The sequence below is a fragment of the Hesperophylax consimilis genome, chromosome 8, assembly GCF_061612785.1.
Source record: "Hesperophylax consimilis isolate HC1 chromosome 8, BYU_Hcon_1.0, whole genome shotgun sequence".
Classification (NCBI taxonomy): domain Eukaryota; kingdom Metazoa; phylum Arthropoda; class Insecta; order Trichoptera; family Limnephilidae; genus Hesperophylax; species Hesperophylax consimilis.
Window position 1 is genome coordinate 41,534,972 of NC_142843.1, and position 23,210 is coordinate 41,558,181.

Genomic DNA, 23,210 nt, shown 5'->3' on the forward strand with positions numbered 1-23,210 from the left:
ACAAAAATTAATGTTTGAGTCGCCCACCATTTCCCGGAAAAGTCAGAGTTGCAATATAACAAAAAAGCTTTCGAAAAATACGATTTTAAACTAATATTAATCTTTCGAAAAAATGTTCTTCTAACCGGTTTAACTTTGTGGTGGCATTATTTGTTTAATTAAAAAGACAAATAACTTAGTTTGCATCACATTATTTTTATATACACACTCTACATGTTACGCGAACGATGTTTGCTTCATCAGGAGTAAATGAACACTGACTTTACAGATATACTGTGTTACTAATTAGATTCTCGCGCGCCCGTCTACGTCGGTGTGGTAAAGCCGGCCTCGAGCTTGCTTTAAGACTGTTTTAACCATAGACATATGAATATTAGTAGACCTGCCCTAAGTGATTAAAAGCGTATTATCCCCACTCCCCATACCGGTTCCATTGGAGCCGGCTGTGCTCGCGTATGGCCTCAAGTGAAATTTGAAAACGTGACGTCATCATTCTTGTGCGAACTATGGTCGAGGCATCATCGGTTCATTTTACGAAATAACACGGCAAAATGTTGACTTGTACTATGAAAACTTGTAAAAATAGATGTGAAAAAGAGAATAAACCCAATTGTCGTATTACATTCCATATATAAGCATTATTTTACTTTATTTTAAGCATATTCACATCGTATAATATGAATCAGTTGTTACTATCACATCGAGAAACGTCTGGACGCGAAACACAAAGCTGGTTGGTTGCTGGGAAGTAAAATTATGAACATTTATAAAAGTGTCTTAACTAAATACTTAAACGAAATATTCGACTCTGAAAATAGAACCGATTTTTTTTGCCGAATTTGGACTTCGCAAATTTGTTCATAACGTGGCGAGTAATTTGCGCTCCCATGTAAAAATGTCTATTCATTCAAAAGCAGATTTTCCTTTTAAGAAGTAAATGGTGATATTATAATGCGAGATGCCTATTTACTGTCAGATTGATTTATTGACGAATCACAGTCAGCCTCACTCCCTTCGTTCTTCAACAGTTGATTTTACCCCTCGCCATTATCTTCTCGTTTATTAATTCCTATGTCTGTGGTTTTAACCAAGCAAACGCCACGGTAATAAGTGAAGCTTTTCACTGATCTGACCTTTCGCGCCGCGTAATATTTACACCACGGTTTTTTAGTAAGGCTGTAAATATCGAACACCAGTGGACATGGATGAGGGGAGGGGGGTAAGAATGGGGAGTGGGAAAAATATTTAAGTGTTGTAAGTGCTTCCTACATTCTGATTTCTACCTAATAATACCTGAAGATTCAACTTCGCAGCAGTCCTCGTGTGCTTCATTTTACATTAGATTTTCTGCTGCACATTTCCAAGTGTAGTCTAATGTCCATATTACAGGCAGACCTCTGGCCGAACGAATGCGTAGTTTGGTTGATTTAATGGCAGAGTGCAGTGGAGCGAGGCAAACTAGTCTCATTTATGAATCAAGCCAGCAAACAAAAAAATAGAAACCGAAATAATGCGGCATAAACGCGAACTACTATTATAAAGATAACTACGGACTAGCAGCTAATGCTATGTACTGAACCTATTACATTAGAATATGATTACGGATGGTCCGCGCTCCACTTTCAATAATATGATAATTGTGGCATTCCTTTTGACGCGCGCTCTCAGTTGCTGGCCCGTAGTCCAGAATCCGGGCTGGGCGGGCGGAGGTTCGTGACCCCGTAAAGGCATTCCAGACACCGGCCAGCCACCAGCCACCAGTCACTAGCCACTATTGTCCTGCCGCTGAGAGCTCTTTCCGACAAACCCTTTTGATGCCTTTTCGTCAAAAAATATAATAAAATATGTAACAAACTACTAATCTATTGACAAATAAATGTGTTATTATTATTATTATACACATTACATGCGTCTATTAAAATATTATTTTGGAAAAGCAACATTTACAATATTTAAAAATGTATGGTAAAATCAGTTTTGTATAATATCATATTATAAGGACTTGTGGACAACATGTCTGTTGGTTCTGGAGGCTTCTAGTTGGAGATATCAGACCCATTTTCAATCTTTTAACATTATGGGGATTTGGAACACCTGAAGATTTGGATTTAATGCAGTTCCATAGTATATTTGGGTGGGAGGACATGTGTGCTATGGCATTCTCAATTGAGTTCTTTATGGAGTGATCTTAGTAGAGAGAATAGAAGAGTTTCTTTTGTAATGAGAGCCGAATTATATATATTATTATAATCCCTACTAGTTTTAGCGGAATGTGAGTTTCTATAAGGTGATGAAATGTGAATAGATTTTTTGAACGCCGTGTTTACATCAAAAATCGAAACTAACTCATGCCAGTTTAACTAATCGAGAGATAATATGATTTTTTCGTGCTTTTTTCGCCGCGCCGAAAAACATAAACCCTCCTAACCCTAACGGGTTAGGAAAATAAAATTTGTATGATTATATAAAAGGAAACGATAAGAGTCTCCAAAATGAATAATACAAAAAATACCGTGTCGAAGTCAGTAGAGTGTAGACAGGATGATGGACCATTATATTATATTATTACAATCCTGAAAGATTCGTGCAGTCGATAAATGATTTATGCTAATAATAGGTGATAAGCGGTCAATATTACCATATGTTCCGTGGTCCTGCCGCTGAAAGCTCCATTTCAACGATTTTTTACATTAGCTCCATACGAGAGGTCTTTAGGAAAATAATTTCACTCTGAGCCTTTCTTTGGGGATGCCGTTTGGATTTGTGGAGGGTTTTCGAGAAAATTAAGGACATGACCGTCTGTCCAGGAGTGAAAGATGTATGAATCCATCCCCCCCGCAAGGTGCTCTGCTTGAAATCAAGTTTTCAGGACGATTTACTCGAGCGTAAAGCCATGTAGCTGACGGGGGGTAGTATTATAGTATAGGCATTCTGTTATGTGAGGCCAAATACTGTTGAACTATTCGAAGATAACTGTGATGCCCAGTGAATAGTAATTTGTTTGACCGTGTTGCACGGCATAATACCCCAAAAACAAATCACAATAATACGTCGTGAAAAATCAGTAATTTTCTGTACCCCTAAAAAATATGAAAAGTTTTAAAATTCTTCTATTGTATTTTGTAATTCTTTACGTATTATGTTGCAAATTCGATTCAGTAATAAAAAGTGTTTTTATAAAGCGAATCAATTTATAACTCATTGTTTCAATTTAAAGTGCCATGCACAAATCGGTCACCAAAAAACCCCTACCGCTGCGCCAGTCGCCTGTGCACCGCACCGTGCCACATATGGATGAAGATCGAGTCCGAAGAGTGCGAAGGATACAGGTATTGTAAGCAATGTTATGCATTTATTCAACAATATATTGCATAACAAAAATTTCATTATAATTCGCCAAACTGTTATTATTAGGAATAACAAAAAGTGTTGTTTCATATGATTTTTAGGTCAATTTACAAACAGTTCATTGGAGGAGTTTTTTCTGGTATATGTTTAAGTTTAGGAGAAATAATGGCTTTAGTAGAACCCAAAAATGTTAATGTTTGAGAAGGCACAGAGGGGAAAATACTCCCCGGGGTAGATACTATTTACCTGCAAAAATTCAGCTTTTCAATTATTTGTTCCAGTTCAATGCGTTCATTGACTGGGCTACGAAGAGACCCGTGTTAAAGGACACAAGTCCAGTAAATCAAAACGAGAAAATACTTTTATTACACGCATTTATTTTTCACTTGTTAACATTATTTTTACCATTAAAACAAACCGTGAATACCGCACAAGAGTCCGAATTGTCCAGAGATAGTGGTACTACAGAATCCCCAATTTGATTATACTATTACGCTGTAGGGATTGGGGAAGGGTAGGAAGGTTGAGCAGTACCTGACTATTCGGATCTGGTCTTCAAACACGTCTAAAGCCATTACAAGCAATTATCTCACCAGGGCGATACTAAGAGAACCCATTATGGAGAAGCTACGCAAAGTAAATGCAACAATGTGGTATTTTCATAAACTATGTATGGAAGATTTAAAGTAAATTTGTGTAATTCTGATCATTGTTCTGGAAATGAATATGCCGGCCAGCGGCTGAGTTTCCATCGCGTTTGAATCCCATCCAGGCGTAGTGTCTATTCCTCGGCTGGCTCCTAGTGTGTTACGGTAGCAAGTCCTACTGTGGTGGTAGTATGAGATTTTCAAATATTGTCAGGTTATTTGTAATTTTTCCCGCATATTCTTAACCGGTTTAAACCGGCTACAACGTTGATATGGGGTAGAAAACTGGTCGGTAAGACAGCTGTCACAGACGCCAACAACGCCATACCCACGAACAAAATAAACATGACGTTTAGGCGGCAAATCAAAAATGGCACATCTTGGGTACAGATAATTAATACTCTCACATAAAAAAACATTTTTGTAATTTTTTCAACAATAAAAAACGGTAAAAATACCCCACGAAAAGATATTCAAACATTTGCTTAGATGTAAAAGACACGCAATAGCAATGAATCGATAGATATAGTACAGACGGCCATCGCGGGTTACTTCACTCTCTGAGAACGGAAATACACAAAACGCGTAACTTTCAGTAACTTAATGGGTGTGGATGGTTGTTTGGTTGCAGTGGCGGATGATTGACAGCGGTCGCGGGGGTGGGGGCGGAGCGGCGGGCGCAGGCGGGCGCAGGCGCGCGCTCAGTGGGCCAAGGTCGCCCCGCGCCCGCCCCCCGCCCGGCGCGCCACTGACCATCGCGCTAATGGAGGGCCAGCCTGCTCCCGACTCCCGACTCCCGACTCCAGACTGTCCAGGAATTCGAGGTAGACGAGGATCGCGGGTCATGAAGCGCGACCGACCCGACCCCGCCATGTTTTAAGATTAAAACAATACGAATAAACTTCATTAACAAATCACACGTGAGAAAGTATGTGTTTTTATTTTTAATTATGTATTTTAAAATTATGCACGATCGTCTGAGTAAAATGTCTTCCACACAAGTTACCGTTCTGTGGAGTAGAAATATCAAATCAAGGCTACGTGAAGACACTTACTAACAGTTTTTTTACTATAGTACATCAACACTTAGTAATGTATATATTTTTCGGACTAATTTCTTCGAATCGGTCTTATTTTAACCAGTAAACGAGGAGAATTTTCACAACGGGAAAAACCCCAAACGGTTTTTTCCGTGGCTGCATACAAACTTTCATTACAATATGGCAGTTGCAAATCTTGGAAGCGGAAATTAGCAGACTTCCCGACATCTGACCGAGCTGAAAGTCGGCAGATTGAATCGTTTTCGATAACAATGCATTATTTGGTGGCAATCACATATACACACGCCCCAAGAATACCGCTTTAAGGCCATTTTAGTTCTTATAAAACTCTAATATTTTTTCTATTTTTCAATTATGTAGTGAAAACTCCTGACGCCGCCAAGAAGCCCCATTATTAGCGGCCTACACGAAGGTATTTGGCTCAATATATTTTGGTTTGACTGAGGATTGAACCGATACCGATTGGGTGGGACCGACTATGCGTGATTGTTCATACAGGGTGTATCGGCACGTACCCGACAAACTTTAACCAGCTATTCCTTAGCATATTTGGAGTCAAAAATCTTATGTGCACTTTGCTGTCCGGTAACGTTTTTTTTAATAAAAAAATTATTATTCATATTTTCACCACATGTCACCACTGTTTTATCCTTTATCAAAGTTTGAAAACCCATCTGGCAAATATTTTATTCGAATTCCGTTGAATAATGCACGTGTGTACCTATATTGGCGCACTTTTACAATCACAACGAAATGGCACGGTACCATTCGTCTCATTTTTAACTATTATTATTTAGTGTGTGCGAAAGAGCGAAGACGCTTTTTGACATACTTGCTTATAACAGCTGTTGAACACGAAACGCAATGCCAATGACAGTGATGTAGTGTGGAAATTTTATTTTTTTTGTTTTTAATTGAAAAAAAATGCTTCCGGACAGCAAAGTGCCCATAACATTTTTTACTCCAAATGTGCTAAGGAATAGCTGGTTAAAGTTTGTCGGGTTAGTGCCGATACATCCTGTATAATGCATTGACATCGACAACGAGTCTGTCCGCAGAGTTTCAGGTCGATCGAGTATCGGAAAGTGGGTTCATTTTCACTTCCAGGATTTGCATCCTGAATGAATCACGAAAACATAATGGAAATACAAATAGAAGTATTTTAAAGAATAGCCGTCACGGGACGCCTGGAAGTGGTAACTGCGAAACATCGATATTATTTTTATTGAAAGAAGGAAAGATGTAAGTAAACATGGCTTTATCTTTTTGATAATAAAACAATTCTTTTAGATTTTGTGCAATTTTTCATTTCTTTATTCAGATATAATTTGTAGCTAAGTTCCTAACCAATTTCTTCGTTCATTTCTACTGTTTTTCTCTTCGTATTATACACTTTGTATTGTGTTATCACTGGATAACATCAGTAAACATATATTATACAAAATAATGAATTAATAAACATACATTAGAAAATAATTATCTTTTAAAATAGATATACGACGAAAAGAGCAGCCAGGTTGGTTACGAGGCGGGCCGAAGGAAGCGTCGTTCCTTGCAAGAGCGTCGTCCCCTTTTGACACGCCAGAGTCGGATTTACGCCGAGGGGAGGCGATGGAGTTTCAATTATTGCCAGTAGTTGTAGTAGTAGTGGAATAAGTTATACGAAACCATCGTGCATTTTGGGGAACCGAACGTTGAAGGAAATAGAGAAGTTGGCGACTCAAATCTGTAACTAAATACAGCTAAAAATCCTACTACAACAGCAAATATTCTATAAATATTATTAGTATCGTCCTGATGACGGACTTGTACGTTTGAGAAGATTGTTCATCAACGTAATAAAATTTGGTTAGAGAGAATATGACGGGAATTTAACTGAGATAAAATTAGAACGATATCATAGCGCGTGAATATTCTATTGAAGCATGTAACAAATGACCGCACCCACGAGTGGGGACTGGGGAACTCCCACCAAGGCTCCCACCAGACTGCTGGCTGCCTATAATACTATACTAGAGGCGGGTGGGCCTACAGAAGTAGGCGCAGGTCAAGGGTGCGCGCGAGAGAATCGGCGAAAAGAAACGTCACGGCCCCTGCGCGCACTTTACCTTGGGTGCATTAGTCCGGAATCGGTGTTTGCCACTGCTTGCACTCGTTCCGACATTCGGGCTTGAGCCGGGGCGACGGGCGACGGTCGACCCACTAACACACACCGGCCACCAATTTATAAGGCCTGTCAAAATGTGACACGCGGACGCTTTGGAGAATTAAAAACGTCGCATTTTATTTACTGTCTTCGCGAACTAAGCCGCGTGCGAAAACATCGCCTTTTAGTTCTATCAAGCTTCGTGGGTAAATGTGACTGACTAGCCTGGTACTTCACCTCTTTCAGCCTCACAACATAACCGATTGAGAATGACAGCTATTGCGCGGTATTCAAAGTAAATGTGACTGACTAGCCTGGTACTTCACCTCTTTCAGCCTCACAACATAACCGATTGAGAATGACAGCTATTGCGCGGTATTCAAAATGAGCTGCATGCATATTTTGTTCAGGGAAGTCACGAAGTGGAAAGAAACGAAGAATGGACGAATTTACAATGTACGCAAACTTTCTAGGCAGTCTAGGCAGTCTGGGGGGAGGTGGGAGTTGGGCGGTGGAGGGGCGGATTTCTAGTTCCTTTCTCTTTTCAAGCGGCGCCCACCGACTATGCAGACGTCCCACCACACCAGGCCAAAGTTCGGCCAATCAAACAATTTAGCAAGCATTGAAGATATCACTCGTAGTAACAGTATGAGTATCTGAGCCATAAATACTACTTTGTGTCTTCAAATCACAAGTGAAGTGTACAACACAACTAGGGCCTTACAGTAATTTAGTTTGGGAGGCGAGTATGATTAGAACCATTAATTAGATAACACCACTGACTTATGTCACCCCAAGTTGTTTGGTTTTGGTTAGCAGTGGTATCTAGGTCCCGGTGTACTGCCCAGTGCCCACCTACTGGTGGTGGCAGTGGAGAAATGGATTCAAACGTCCGTCACTCCTAGACACATTGATCCCCACCGAACTTCTTCTCCTCCCTTTCCCTAAAAATACCCTCCTCATACCGTCCTCAAAGATGGCAAAGTGAAAGTTTAATTGAATAATCTGAGAGATCACCAGTTAAATGTCAGGTGCGTGGTGCGTCTCTTAACACCTGTATATTTAATAATATACTATATTAGAATATAATTTTATAGAGATTAGCGGAATTTTGGGCAATTCTCTAAATCAGATATCGCCCTTCGAGTGATTTTCACTAAATTGCTTTCTTATCTATAAAATCATCTTGAGACCCTCGGCTTGGGTATTTATATCCAAGAGCGCGTCTTGAATGAGATCGAATTCGGAAGAATTATGCAAAAAAAAAAGAAAATTCAACCTGTCAAACATTAAACTTATTTGGAGAAGAAAGGATAAACTTATTTTTAATTAAAAAAAACTCAATTACTACAAAATCAGATATGAGCACATCAGCAGAATGCTGTCTGCTCATCAAGTAACAATAATTGTGAAGGTAGTCACTAATTGTAAGTTCGCATAAATATACGACTTCTTGCAAAGCTTTCGTACTTATATAATTATCGTAAGGCCTATATTATCAAGTTAGACCGCGGACTACACCAACAGGTGGAATCTGTCGAGGATAATGACAGATGCTAATGTCATCAATTGATGACTTCTTCAAGGGCCTTCCTATCTATATAAACACTCCCAACGACTGAATGAGATGAATTCGAGGGAATTGTCCTAAATGGAAGGTTGCAGACTCGCTTAAATATATGAAAGCGCGCATGTTCAACGTACATATCCACCACTAGTGAATGAGATGAATCTGAATATATGAATCTGAGCAACGAGCTTATGTCACTTATGATGCGAGATTCCATTATACCCGGTCCGCTGACGACACAGGTAATAAGACACACAGACACACTGGCAAGGTGGAGACAGAGGACTTACCAGCATCGATGAGCTCCGGAGAGACCAGCCCCATGAGGTCGGGCTCCTCGCCGTACCAGAAGATCCACAGCTCCTTGGCGCTGTCGAGCGAGAGCGCGGGCGGCGTCTGCGGGGGCGGGGCCGGCGGCGGGGCGGGCAGGTCGGGGTCGGGCGGCGCGGGCGGGACGTGCGCCACGCGCCGCCACACGCACAGCACGTCCCCGGCCAGGCAGCGCGCGTAGCTGCTGAGCACCGGGTCCTCCAGCGGGGAGCCCAGCACGCCCAGCACACCCAGCCCGCCGACCCACGTCAGCTTACGCCACTTGATGCCGCATAGTTCGGTCTGTGACAAACAAACAAACAACTAATTAACCAGGTCACTTCCTTTGGGTGGGTGATTCCAGTCATAATCACATCACATCAATCAGATATAAAGCTATTTAGCCTTATAGCTGACCTAGAAACACACTGAAATGAAGATGAGTAGAATCGTACTTTCAGGGAAATTTAATAGCGCATAGTGAAAAGGGACCATAACATTTTAAGGGGTAGTTAAAGTTGAACATCAAACTTAATCAGGCCACTGAAACGCCCACCTGCAGCTTTCGGCAGTAGGTCGAACATGGGAAACGCCTCATTTTTTATTTGTATAACTGATACATCTGATTGTTTTTTAGTAAATTCATTGAAAAACCACTATCCTTGGAAAGTGTAGTGATGTTTACATTTTAAGCACGAAATTCTTCGAATTAGTAAAAGTATAGTAGGTTCCTACGATTAAAATCGGTTATAAAAGAATATGATCTGTTGGGTATTGCTGACGTTTATGCTCGAACCAAATGTATGGCGTTATGTTTAGTGGGTACATCCCCAAACACACTCGGGGAGTGTTATGTCAGAGGGATTAGATCGTATTTGGAATGCGGACAAGAAGTATGACTACTCAAATGTTTCAGGGCAGCAGTAGAGTCCTGCCGCTGAGAGCTCCAATTTAATCATTATTTCTATACACGCTGTAACGTGTGGGTTACTACCCAATCGTCACATAACTGCACATCCCTACTGAAGCTATTCCAACTCTAGACGGAGTTTGCCAAAGGTTAAGTATCATTTGCTACGAGCGAATCAGCTAATTGAGAGCCTGAATTTTATGGATTCAGGTATTATTACTAAACCCTGAATCCATAAAAGGAGGAAGTTCAGGGACTGGACAGTGGACGTGACTCAGGGAAGACATCAATCAAGATACTATCTTCACGTATTCTAATCCTTTTTGTGTTCACATCTGTTTGAGCAACGAGGACTTAGCTATTCCGTTGATACTTGATGCGCATGACGGTGCGAATTTTGGATGCACTCTGAACTGACCCTTGAGTCACACAGGAGGAAGCCGATGACTAAGCCAACGAGATTTATTTATTTATTTTACATATAACAATATTTATGAAATTATACTTGCGTAATAGTGCAGGAAATTACTGTTTAAAACACTTGTACAAAAAAATATATAAATAAAAATATTACAGTAGGTACAAAATATAAAATAAAAAATCCAAAATATTTTTTTTCTTTCAGACGACAAAATACTGTTAATATGTTAATAAATTTAAATAGCTTTATCAAAATATTCCCCTACATGAGGAAAAAAACTTCAATAAGGTATGCTTATACAGGGTGTATCGGCACTAACCCGACAAACTTTAACCAGCTATTCCTTAGCACATTTGGAGTAAAAAATGTTATGTGCACTTTGCTGTCCGGTAACGTTTTTTTTTAATAAAAAATTAATTAAACATATTTTCACCACATGTCACCACTGTTTTATCCTTTGTCAAAATTTGAAAGCAACATCGCAACTCTCGCGTGTTGCTGCGAACGAAGCCCGTATTACATAATCCAGTACCAGAAAAGAAATATTTTATTTAACAATAATGATTATTCACATTTTTCGTATGCGAATCACTGATTGTCTTCTTGTATTGTACACATCAGTTTTATTTTTGTATCTAAATTGTTTCACCTCTGGAATGCTTTGGTTTCACCTCTTACGCGTTTCACGTATTAAATAGTCTAATTTTGAAACTAAGAAACTAATTAGTAGATTTCCTGAATTTATAATCGAAGTCCAATAATTCTGAGCACTTTTAAAAACAATTTTCCTCACTTAGGTACTTATCAATAATAATAATTGGATTATTTGAACAGCGCCGTTGTTTTTTAAATCACCGTAAGTGCTCTGTCAAAATGTTACTTGCTAGGCTATCCTACAACGTATATTTTTTAATAAATTTAGTTATTTACAACTTCGCGGAATGTGATTTATGAATATTATTGCTTATGTTAAAAGCCTTCCAGAATTACCGGAATATAACGAGCAGCTTGACACACTTAAGTTTATTTCCACTAATTTGAAGGTACAAAGAATGTATAGTTTTAAAAACAATCCCGATGAATCAAAAAACGGTTCATATAAAACTGCTGCGCAACACACTGAGACAAAGGAAAGCACTCACACAAACGTCATGACTGCATTGGATTGACCACCTGCAAATGAATGCTGCCAGATTGCTAATTTATTTAAACAATAATTATTAAATTTTATTTAAAATATCGCAATTTTTTTAAAAAATCGACAATAAATTACAACTATAATTTAAAAAAAATATTCTTAACCCCACGCTTTTTCGTAATTGATTAATTAATTCAGAATTTAAACGTTGCTTGAAATGACTAGCCGTATTTGGTGACCAGATCTGAATATCCAGGTTCAGAATTTAAACGTTGCTTGAAATGACTAGCCGTATTTGGTGACCAGATCTGAATATCCAGGTTTAGAATTTAAACGTTGCTTGAAATGACTAGCCGTATTTGGTGACCAGATCTGAATATCCAGGTTCAGAATTTAAACGTTGCTTGAAATGACTAGCCGTATTTGGTGACCAGATCTGAATATCCAGGTTTAGAATTTAAACGTTGCTTGAAATGACTAGCCGTATTTGGTGACCAGATCTGAATATCCAGGTTCAGAATTTAAACGTTGCTTGAAATGACTAGCCGTATTTGGTGACCAGATCTGAATATCCAGGTTTAGAATTTAAACGTTACTTGAAATGACTAGCCGTATTTGGTGACCAGATCTGAATATCCAGGTTCAGAATTTAAACGTTGCTTGAAATGACTAGCCGTATTTGGTGACCAGATCTGAATATCCAGGTTTAGAATTTAAACGTTGCTTGAAATGACTAGCCGTATTTGGTGACCAGATCTGAATATCCAGGTACTTCCTCACCTTCCACTCCTTCCCTTAGCCATAAAACTTACCCCAATTCAACATAAAAATTGTTTAAATTATCGGATGTAATGAAATGCATAATAATTAGACCCCAAAATACTTAATTATTCAGGGAAATAAACCCCTGAGTCATCAGTTGGAAATACCAACGACATTAAGTGAAATTAACAATGCAATAATCCTATTATTGCATTGTTTAAAATTTCACTTAATTATTAGCATTAGCAAATAATATTGGGATTAGCAAATAATAATTTACGACAATTTACTCGGAAATCAATAAAGCCAGAATAATAAAAAAAGAAAGTTATCACTTACGTCGTCTGTAAGTGGCTTTACCAAAGTTTGATAATGCCGTCAGAAGGTGAAACAGCTGTCACGCGTAATAATAATTACAACTAGCAGAACTTGTTTATAAACACACTGTTTTTATAAATTTTTTAATAAGACTGTTAAAATAAAAAAAATCTCTAAATTGAAATGGAGTTCTACAAACTAAACTTAAAATCAAATAAATTTATTGCGAAGGTTCAAAGTACTGTACTGTAATATTATATTAAATAATTTTTACGTGTTTAATTATTGTTTAAAGTCAGATTAAAGCGATTAAAAAACCCACCTGGCAATTCTTATTCGAGTTTCGTTGTTTTTACGTATTGGCGCGCTTACAAGCATCAGTCGTCTCATTTTTAACCATTAATATTTAGTGTGTAGGAAAGAGAGAAGACGCTTTTCGACACACTTGTCGAAAAACTTGTTGAATGCCGACGGGCATACTCTTCTACAGATTTTATTAAATATTGATATGTAGGTAATATTGATGTGTAAATGAATGACATTGTGAGAATTTTACCAATAAATAATAAATGAAAATGCGGACATGTAGTTTATGTTAATTTTTTTATTGGAGCATTTGTTCGAAGTGACTACCATTATTTTCGATGCAAGCGTGTAGTCTTGTTATATTTTGATTATTTAAGTTTGCAGGATTTGCTTTAATTTCTGCAGCGGCTTCCATCACTCGTTCGAGCAGTTGCTCTCTTGAGGCTATTGGCTTAGCATACACTTTTTCCTTGAGAGCCCCCCACAGGTAGTAATCCAGGGGGGTCAGGTCGGGTGATCTTGGTGGCCAAGCAATGGCCGGACTTCCACGGCCTATCCAACGACCAGGAAACTCGACATCCAAGTAGTTCCGCACGGCAATCGAATAGTGTGGTGGGGCTCCATCGTGCTGGAACCACATTCTCCGTAGTAATTCGAGGTTCACATCTTCCAGAATCTCGCCCAGTTGCACTTGTAAGAACTCCAAATACATCGGTCCATTTAGTCTGGGAGGCAACTCGATTGGACCGAGTATTTGATTTCCCAGGATTCCTGCCCACATGTTGATGGAAAATCTGTCCTGGCTCGACGACTCCCGAACAAGCTTGGGGTTTTGTTCAGCCCAATGGTGCAAGTTGTGCACATTTAGCACTCCTGTTTTAGTGAACTGTGCTTCGTCGGTAAACAATATGTTTTTCATGAAGTCTGCATCTCTTATGACATTATGCAGCATTCTTCTGCAGTACACGACTCTGGAAAAGTGGTCATTCTCCATGAGGCCTTGGCAGCGCCTATAGTGAAAAGGTTTGAGCCCGTGCTTCTTCAGAACTCTCCATACCGCCATGTGTTCCCTGTGTCCTATCATCAGAGCGACCCGACGCACGGACAGCGTGGGGTCTTCGGTAATTAAGTTCAGGATTCTCTCCTCAACTGCCACAGGAACGATGTTGTGTCCTCCGCCGGCGCCTTCAATCCGTCCGATGCCACAGTCACGCAATTGTTGATACATCTGAAACAAAACAACAAATAACAACTGCTTTTATTATTCAGCTCAGTAATAATGTCAAATAAACAATCGCGGGCTTTTTCACTCATTTTATTTTTAAAGAACACTTATTTTAGGCACATATCAGAAAACTTACGTTTTCTCTTCATTTATTTCATTTTTTTATAGTAAAATGTATAACAAAGTGTTTTAAATTATAATTTTCTTAACTAGGTACGGTTGATATCTTGGATTCACAGGGGTGAAATTGAATTCAAGTAATTTAAATAATCCCATGGTGAGAAAGGGAGTGAATTCAATTGCAGTGAATGATGCATTTATTAGAGATTAAAATTAATTAACTTTTTAAAACGCCGTTTAGTGACCACTGAACACAAATCACCTAAAGTACAATTTACATTTTTAAAGTTGGTGGCCCCTTGTTATGTTTTTAATGTTCCCAGTTTAAATTTCAAAAGCGCTTTTTGGCATTATCAATGAATGTAAATAGTTTCAATAAACAATTGATAGGGTACAAACCTGGACAAAGGTAGCATGGTGTGGGACGCGTCTTCCAGGAAACCTCATGCGATACTCCCTTACGGCTGCTCGTGAATTTCCATTGCAAAATCCATAAACAAAAACAATATCTGCTTGCTCGGCAGGTGGATAATTGAGGGGCATATTTCAACAGTAAAAACTTAGATAACAAAACAAAAACGAAACTAGAAACTTGATGACATGCGAACTCCCAAAACAGCACTGACCACTGATACGAGACGGGGTGGCGGGAACCACACGGGACTTGAGACAGAATATGTGTGAAAGAGATGACAGTAGCGCGGCGTTGCCAATTATTTTACCCCTATACTGTGGGCAGTAGCGGAGTGTGGAAATTTTATTTATTTTTTGTTTTTAAAAGAAAAAAAATGTTACCGGACAGCAAAGTGTACATAACATTTTTTACTCCAAATGTGCTAAGGAATAGCTGGTTAAAGTTTGTCGGGTTAGTGCCGATACACCCTGTATATTGAAATTGATGTACTAAATATATCAACAACATCGGAGTATAATATAATAAAAACACATCCTCAAAATTCGCAGAACATCTCTTGGTGAATAATCATACCCCACTTAACAACAAGGGTCCTAAACCATTGCATATAGAAAAAAAGGGCATTAGATTAAATTTACTTGAACAATTAGAAATCAATAAACGAACGAATGACCCAAATTTAACACTAATTAATAAAGTACGGAAAATAATTTACTCACCACTTCTTAGTATTTTCACAAAACCCAAGCAGTATAATGCACCCAAATAATTCATAGCAATAAAGTCATTAGTAAATAATTAAGAACCCATTACCATTTACTGAGGGGAAAACATAGATTGGTTTAACCAACAATAGATCATGTCATCGGTGTAACCAGTAATAAATCAATGTATGCACCTTCAAAATTTACATTTGAAATAGTATAAAAACGTCGTCTCAATGTGGACTAACCACAGTTTGAAAATGGCCTTGTAAGCCGAAACAGCTGTCACAATAATAATAAACTAAAACACTTGCAGAACTTAATAATAATATTATCAAATTTAATCTAAATTAAATTTATAAAAAAAAAAAAAAAAAAAAAAAAAAAAAAAAAAAAAAAAAAAATAAAAAAAAAATAAAAAAAAAAAACATCGGAGTATTTAATTATTTTTATAAGCAATAATTATTAGCCTGAAACACTCATCCACATTGAAAAATCTCCTGATAAAAGATACATGACGCCAACGGGACATTATGCATAAAAAATCTTGTCTTAAACATTAGTTTACCAAAAAAATAATAATCGGAGTATTTGTTTCCTAGCTGTTGAATCCGTCGCATAGGAGTGTAATATTGGGACGTTAATGTAGAATTGCTACAATAATATGGTAGGTACTGTCTTGTGACTGACCTGCTTGGAGAAAGAAAAGAGATTACATACTATAAATCAGGGGTATCAAATATTGAATTTATGATTTAATACAAACAGGTTAAATCGGAAATGATTCTACTAGATCAGATAATTTGATTAAATTTCTTCTTTCTAGATCAGATAATTTTATTAAATTTAATGAACGAAGTACGTTATCGTATTCTCTAGGAATGCCGATTTTAAAAATTACATATCTTAAAAATTTATTAACTACCGTCAAAATTTGCATATTATGTTAACATAACATTCTTTCGAAATGATTTGCAATCTCTCTCTTGACCTTTTGTAGTTACAAATATGTCAGTTATTCTCACGTATTTCAATCTAATTAAATTCCCAAGTTGTATTGTTTGAGCGCAAGTTCACTCCCCACAATCCCTTGCGCTTGAACCTAACACAGTTGACATTATAGCGGGCAAAGTGACAACGCAAATATATAAGAAATATGGAGAGGTTGCAATGGAGCTATCAGCAGCATGAGCGTATGCGGAGTAATGCGAGGTCGTGATTCAAAGTGGTTTCCAAGAAAATCTTGTGAGCACCGAGAAATGAATCTAAGCATCAAATGTAATATGTTATCATCTTATTTTGTAAAACAGAAACAGGAATCTTCGTTTCGTCTAAAGATCAAGGTCACACTGAACCTTATTACGCCAGCCATTTTATACATCCATTATAAAATCCATACGTACTTTTTAGTGGAATTTTTGAGTAACCTTATTATAAAGCAAAATTAAGACGATTTAACTAACCGCAGCGTTTACATTTTATTTTCAATGATCTTTACGACGAACTAAACAACCAAACATCAGAACTCCAAGACTGCAACTGGCAGAAACCAATCAAACATCAATACAGAATGGATGATAATATTTTGTCATATAATTGCACAAATAATGCAATATTAAATAATTGACTACACAAAGGGAAAATTGCAAGGTAGTAGTCGGTGTCGGTATGTTAGAAATTTAAATAAAACTAGAGCGGCTTGAAAAGTATTTGAGGTCGGTTACCAAACATGTGCGAATCTCTCAAGGATAACTTCATTTGTTGCCGGCTCGAGACGGCAGACTAGCACTGCTCTCCGCGTTGTTTCAGCGTTTCAGCGTGAAACTTGGAGATTCTTCCACCCGCCCAAACGACGATTGTAACATAACAGAAAGAGACTTTACACTCCCACAACTAGACGGCAACACTTGTAATAAATGAGCGGGTGCTACGTCTGACAGCACCTACATAACTACATTTGTTGCCGGCTCGAGACGGCAGACTAGCACTGCTCTCCGCGTTGTTTCAGCGTGAAGCTTGGAGATTCCTCCACCCGCCCAAACGACGATTGTAACATAACAGAAAGAGACTTTACACTCCCACAACTAGACGGCAACACTTGTAATAAATGAGCGGGTGCTACGTCTGACAGCACCTACATAACTACATTTGTTGCCGGCTCGAGACGGCAGACTAGCACTGCTCTCCGCGTTGTTTCAGCGTGAAACTTGGAGATTCTTCCACCCGCCCAAACGACGATTGTAACATAACAGAAAGAGACTTTACACTCCCACAACTAGACGGCAACACTTGTAATAAATGAGCGGGTGCTACGTCTGACAGCACCTACATAACTACATTTGTTGCCGGCTTGAGACGGCAGACTAGCACTGCTCTCCGCGTTGTTTCAGCGTGAAGCTTGGAGATTCTTCCACCCGCCCAAACGACGATTGTAACAACAGAAAGAGACTTTACACTCCTACAACTAGACGGCAACACTTGTAATAAATGAGCGGGTGCTACGTCTGACAGCACCTACATAACTACATTTGTTGCCGGCTTGAGACTGCAGACTAGCACTGCTCTCCGCGTTGTTTCAGCGTGAAGCTTGGAGATTCTTCCACCCGCCCAAACGACGATTGTAACAACAGAAAGAGACTTTACACTCCTACAACTAGACGGCAACACTTGTAATAAATGAGCGGGTGCTACGTCTGACAGCACCTACATAACTACATTTGTTGCCGGCTTGAGACGGCAGACTAGCACTGCTCTCCGCGTTGTTTCAGCGTGAAGCTTGGAGATTCTTCCACCCGCCCAAACGACGATTGTAACAGAAAGAGACTTTACACTCCTACAACTAGACGGCAACACTTATGCGTCGTATGCGACTGCGTCTGACAGCACCTACATACATATTTGCAAGAACAAATTCCAAACTAACATGGTTACTATAATAAAATATATACCATCTTACTAATTAGATTCTTACACGCCCGTCCTACTTGGTGTGGTAAAGCCGGTCTCGAGCCTGGTTTAAGACCGTTACCAAACAAACGCCACGATAATAAGTCAACTTTTTCACTGTTCTGACCTCACATGTCACGTAATATTTTAACCACGTTTTTATAATGGATAGGCTAAAAGTTTATAAAATTAAAATAGTTTTTCTTCAAAATGTTTGATTTGTTTTCATTCTGCTTACTATCGCAGTACACAGTTACTTAGAGTTTCAAACACTAGAAAACATTTTAATTAATACTTATAAATAATTATTTTAAATATGTGCACAAAATTTAAAAAAAAAAACTTGATTTCATTAATCAGATTTAATCAAGTTAAACAACTTAATTTAGGAATAAAAATACACAGATATTACGATATTAAATTAATTTTCAAGTTCTGTGAAAGTCCTATTGAAGTTATGTTATTATGTTAGCACGGGCCAGTTACTTCACACAACTTTCGCAGTCCTTGAAAATGAACTGTGAAATTTGATGAATTGGTCAGATTCTTTGAAACAACCCGTCCTGAGTGAATTATTTACTTCATAAAGCATTAATTCCCCTAAAAATTGCATATATAATAACATTTTTAAAATGAACCCGTAAAAAGGAAAGTTTTTTTTTTCATTTTAAAACATCTATTTTAAAAGACTTAAAAAGGTGCTTTGACTGAGGATTGTAACTTCCTTCCCAGGGACTGCAGTCAATTGCGCTAACGACCTTGCCGATCTGGTAGAACCGACATTTATTTCGTATATTAACTGCTGTCATCCATCTGAAAAATGCGTATATATCCCCGTGTGTGTACGTGATTGCCATCACCAACGAGCCTATCTGTCGAATATCGTGAAGTGGGTACATCTTCATTTCCAAGATTTGCATTAATTCATTCATTCCTAAAAACAAAAGTAAAATTAAAACGATGTATTTAGTGTGTTTGTGAAGAGTGCAAAACTTGAAAATCCTTTATTATCAAAGTAAATTGAACTATCAAAGTCTCACGCGTTTAGGCTTGCAGAAGTGTGGTTGCGGGTGTGTGAAAGGTATAATGCTACGTATACATACGCGAGCCGAACTGCCGAACTGAACCTCGACTTATGGGAAAGGGACGAAGCAACCGCAAATGGCGCGAAACGCCGCATGTAGTCGCTTCGTTCCATTCCGGTAATTCGTGCCTGGGTTCGCAAATGTGTACCATTATATTACGATCTAATGCTGCGTATAGACACGAGAAAAAACGCCGAGCCATGAATTACGGGAATGGAACGAAGCAACCGCAAGCGCTGTTTCGCGTCATTTGCGGTTGCTTTGTTCCATTCCAAGTCGTGGTTGAGCTCGGCAGTTCGGCTCGCGTGTTACTACGCACCCTTACAAGTGACGGGCCACACCGCCCTCTCCTTTGACACACGTTATGAATTCACTACGCCACCATGCATCAGGTAAATCAGGCCGATTATTATTATTGTTTAGTTGACCTCTTTAATAGGATACCTCACAGCACAGCTCACATCTGATAGGCGAATACGGTAGCAGCGTATTTAACATGCTTTTCTCCGCCATTCCACCATCTTCTCAACTCTTACATATTTGTTTGTAATAATGTTCGATTAGAAGTATTATACCTACATACTTTAATTAAATACTGCGAGTTAAACATACGATTTGGCATTTGCTACAAACGATCATCTTTCTTTTAATAGGCCTGGAAAAGTATCAGCTCCATAAAAAATCTCCTGCAAATTGAAGTATTTTTGATAAAGTAGGAGGCATGCTGCGGCGGCGAGTGTTCCCCGCAGGAACAAGTGACGAAATTGAAGCAACCATCGCGCGTCTGTACACAACACTCAACGGTTGGACACACGACAGTTAAACCAACCAAATTGGGTGGTCTAAGGGGGGCTGAAAGATAAGGTTGACAAAGAATGTCAACCTTATCTCCCGCCACCTGGGGGTAAGGAGTGCCTTATTTCGTTACACGTTGAGGTCGAGGTCGAGGTCGAGGTCGAGGTCGAGGTCGAGGTCGAGATCGAGGTGGATCGCATCAATGAAATCCTAAACGTAACTCTATTCTTTCACTTCAGGGAAAAGCCCCTTGGAAGTTTAATTTGCTTCCCCTCAGTGGAATAATGGCATTATTTTACATACCCACTTACAAATATACTGTCCCTTTCTATTTTATATGTAAATTAAAAGCGAATCAGATCTTTAACAAGTAAATCGGTGGTAATTTAAGAGTAAGTTAATTATATTTCAAGCAATAAATCGATAGTAAAGTTATGCTCTCAATATAATGAATGTATGCCCGCCAAGTTGAAGATTTATTTATTCAAAAAAACAGTTTTTAGCATAAAAAACATACTCTGCACATCTCACTAGGGCATTCCTGTATCAAGATGTGCAGCTTTACAATTACATCATTTAAAAAAATACATATATGTAAACTTAATATAATAATAACATTAAATTTAAACCCAAAAAAGAAAAGTTTGATGACACGGTTGTTTCGAGACCGGTAGACAAAAAATAAACAAAATTTTAGTAACAAATGTACGAAAAATAAAACAAAAGAAGCTTTGGGCAGTACGTTTATAGTAAGTTGGCAACAATAATATTCTTCTGTTAACTAAACTTATGTTACCTACTTATGTTATAACAAGACAAGTAATAATACTAGGGGCGGCCCTATTTAACCGGAATGCGGCAGGGCAGGCAGCGAGGAGATAATGTTCCCAGTATCGCGGGTATTGTTTACCGAGGGGCGCTGGCTTCCCATTCTCGGATGACATTTAGCGTAAGGGTGCGTGCCGGGTGCCCGCGGAGGTGCCACCACGCCACCCCGCCCGCCCGCCCGCCCGCCCGCCAATCGATAGTCGCTCTGCCCCCATCCTGAGTTCGGAGCTCAACACCGATAGACTACTGTACTGTACTGAACACTGAGAGACTTGCCAGATTACACGCTTTCCGCTTCGGGTAAACAATATGTACCTTCGCAGTAAACAACAGGATTTGAATAGTGATACAATAATAACATTTGCGGTTGACCGTGTCAAGTAATCATCGACAGCTTTGTGCCACTTTATTATATCTTATAACCACCATTTAACTGATATAAAATAACGGTAAGTGAGGTAAATACACCAAACTGGACTAACCTCACAGTACCACAATACTTCAAAACACAAATATATGGATTTATTCTTTTTTTATTTCATCAATTCAACGCAACTGATTTCAAATATTTATTTGTCAGCCCTAGCCTATGTTAGGATTATATTAGCCTATAATAAGCCCTATTAGGCTTTTAAAATAAGATTACAAATTAAATTAAAAACAACAGTAACTTAAATTTAACGAAAATATAACTTATATAAACAAAATTTAAAAAATAAATCATATATTTAGATTTTCACGGTCAAAAGTATTTTAGTGATTTGTTTTTGGAATATTATGCCGTGTTGCGCTACCTCCTTCTTTAGCCAACGTTTCGGACAGCATTACAGTGTCCATCATCAGGGCAGATGTGTAATCTTATTATGCTTTGATTATGATAATATGTCGTTATTGGCATTTACTAAAAAGTGATTAATTTGATTCTAAATGTGTCAAAATTAAAAAGGAAAATATCAGCGACATGTATTAATTCATTGCCAAATCTGTCAATTATCTCGATGACAGAATTCAACATAGAGTTATAGGGGTCTGCCACACGAACATAAGGAGCGGCGGTACAACGCGCCACTCCAGGCCGCCGCGCACAAAAGTAAAGTCCGAAAGTAAGGCAACGGTTTACAGCGCAGTCCATTGTGAGAATTTTCTGTGCGGCAGCCTGGAGCGTGTGCGTGTAATAATGACAACAAATATTAACATTATCTAAACTAATATTTTGCGAATATTAGTTTAGATAATCACTTTAGATAGTCGATAGGTTAAGAAAAAGAACATCCCTTTATTTTAAGATCGTCTTCGCAATCCTTTGCAGCGTTAATCAATAGAAAGTGAACGAACTATAATCACGACAGAATTGATTGGCTAATAAAGCTAATGGCAATAATGATTACAGTATTTTTTCAAGAGGTAAAGGTTAGAAACGTGTAATCAATGTTATCAGAACCGATAAGGTCGCCATTAGCGATAATCTCTGAGTGACCAACTAGTGAAATTTCAACGGATTATTCAATAAAACATAAACATTGTACAATTCTATTCAAATCTGGTCAGACCTATATATACTGAAAGCATCTTTCACAGTGGGTATACAACGCGCTGCAAATATAATATTATAATTCTATTCAAATCTGGTCACTAAACACGGCTGATTCTGAATGATGTCCTTTCACCAGAGCTACATATTATACTGAGAGCATCTTTCACAGTGGTTATACAACGCGCTGCAAATATAATATTATAATTCTATTCAAATCTGGTCACTAAACACGGCTGATTCTGAATGATGTCCTTTCACCAGAGCTACATATTATACTGAGAGCATCTTTCACAGTGGTTATACAACGCGCTGCAAATATAATATTATAATTCTATTCAAATCTGGTCACTAAACACGGCTGATTCTGAATGATGTCCTTTCACCAGAGCTACATATTATACTGAGAGCATCTTTCAGTGGTTATACAACGCGCTGCAAATATAATATTATAATTCTATTCAAATCTGGTCACTAAACACGGCTGATTCTGAAAGATGTCCTTTCACCAGAGCTACATAATACTGAGAGCATCTTTCACAGTGGTTATACAACGCGCTGCAAATATAATATTATAATTCTGTGGTATTTTTGTCAAATCCAAACTTCTAACAATGAACCGCGT

General features: G+C 38.4%; 1 protein-coding gene across 8 annotated transcripts in view; it reads right to left on the reverse strand.

Moving 5' to 3' along the window:
* Positions 1 to 23,210, reverse strand: part of skd (mediator complex subunit skuld) — a 101,355-nt gene that overhangs the window by 58,774 nt on the left and 19,371 nt on the right. For all 8 annotated transcript variants that reach the window (XM_089634296.1, XM_089634291.1, XM_089634294.1 and 5 more), the window contains exon 2: positions 9,063 to 9,384. In XM_089634296.1, coding sequence (XP_089490422.1) covers positions 9,063 to 9,384 — 322 coding nt within the window. The remainder of the gene's footprint in view (positions 1 to 9,062; positions 9,385 to 23,210) is intronic.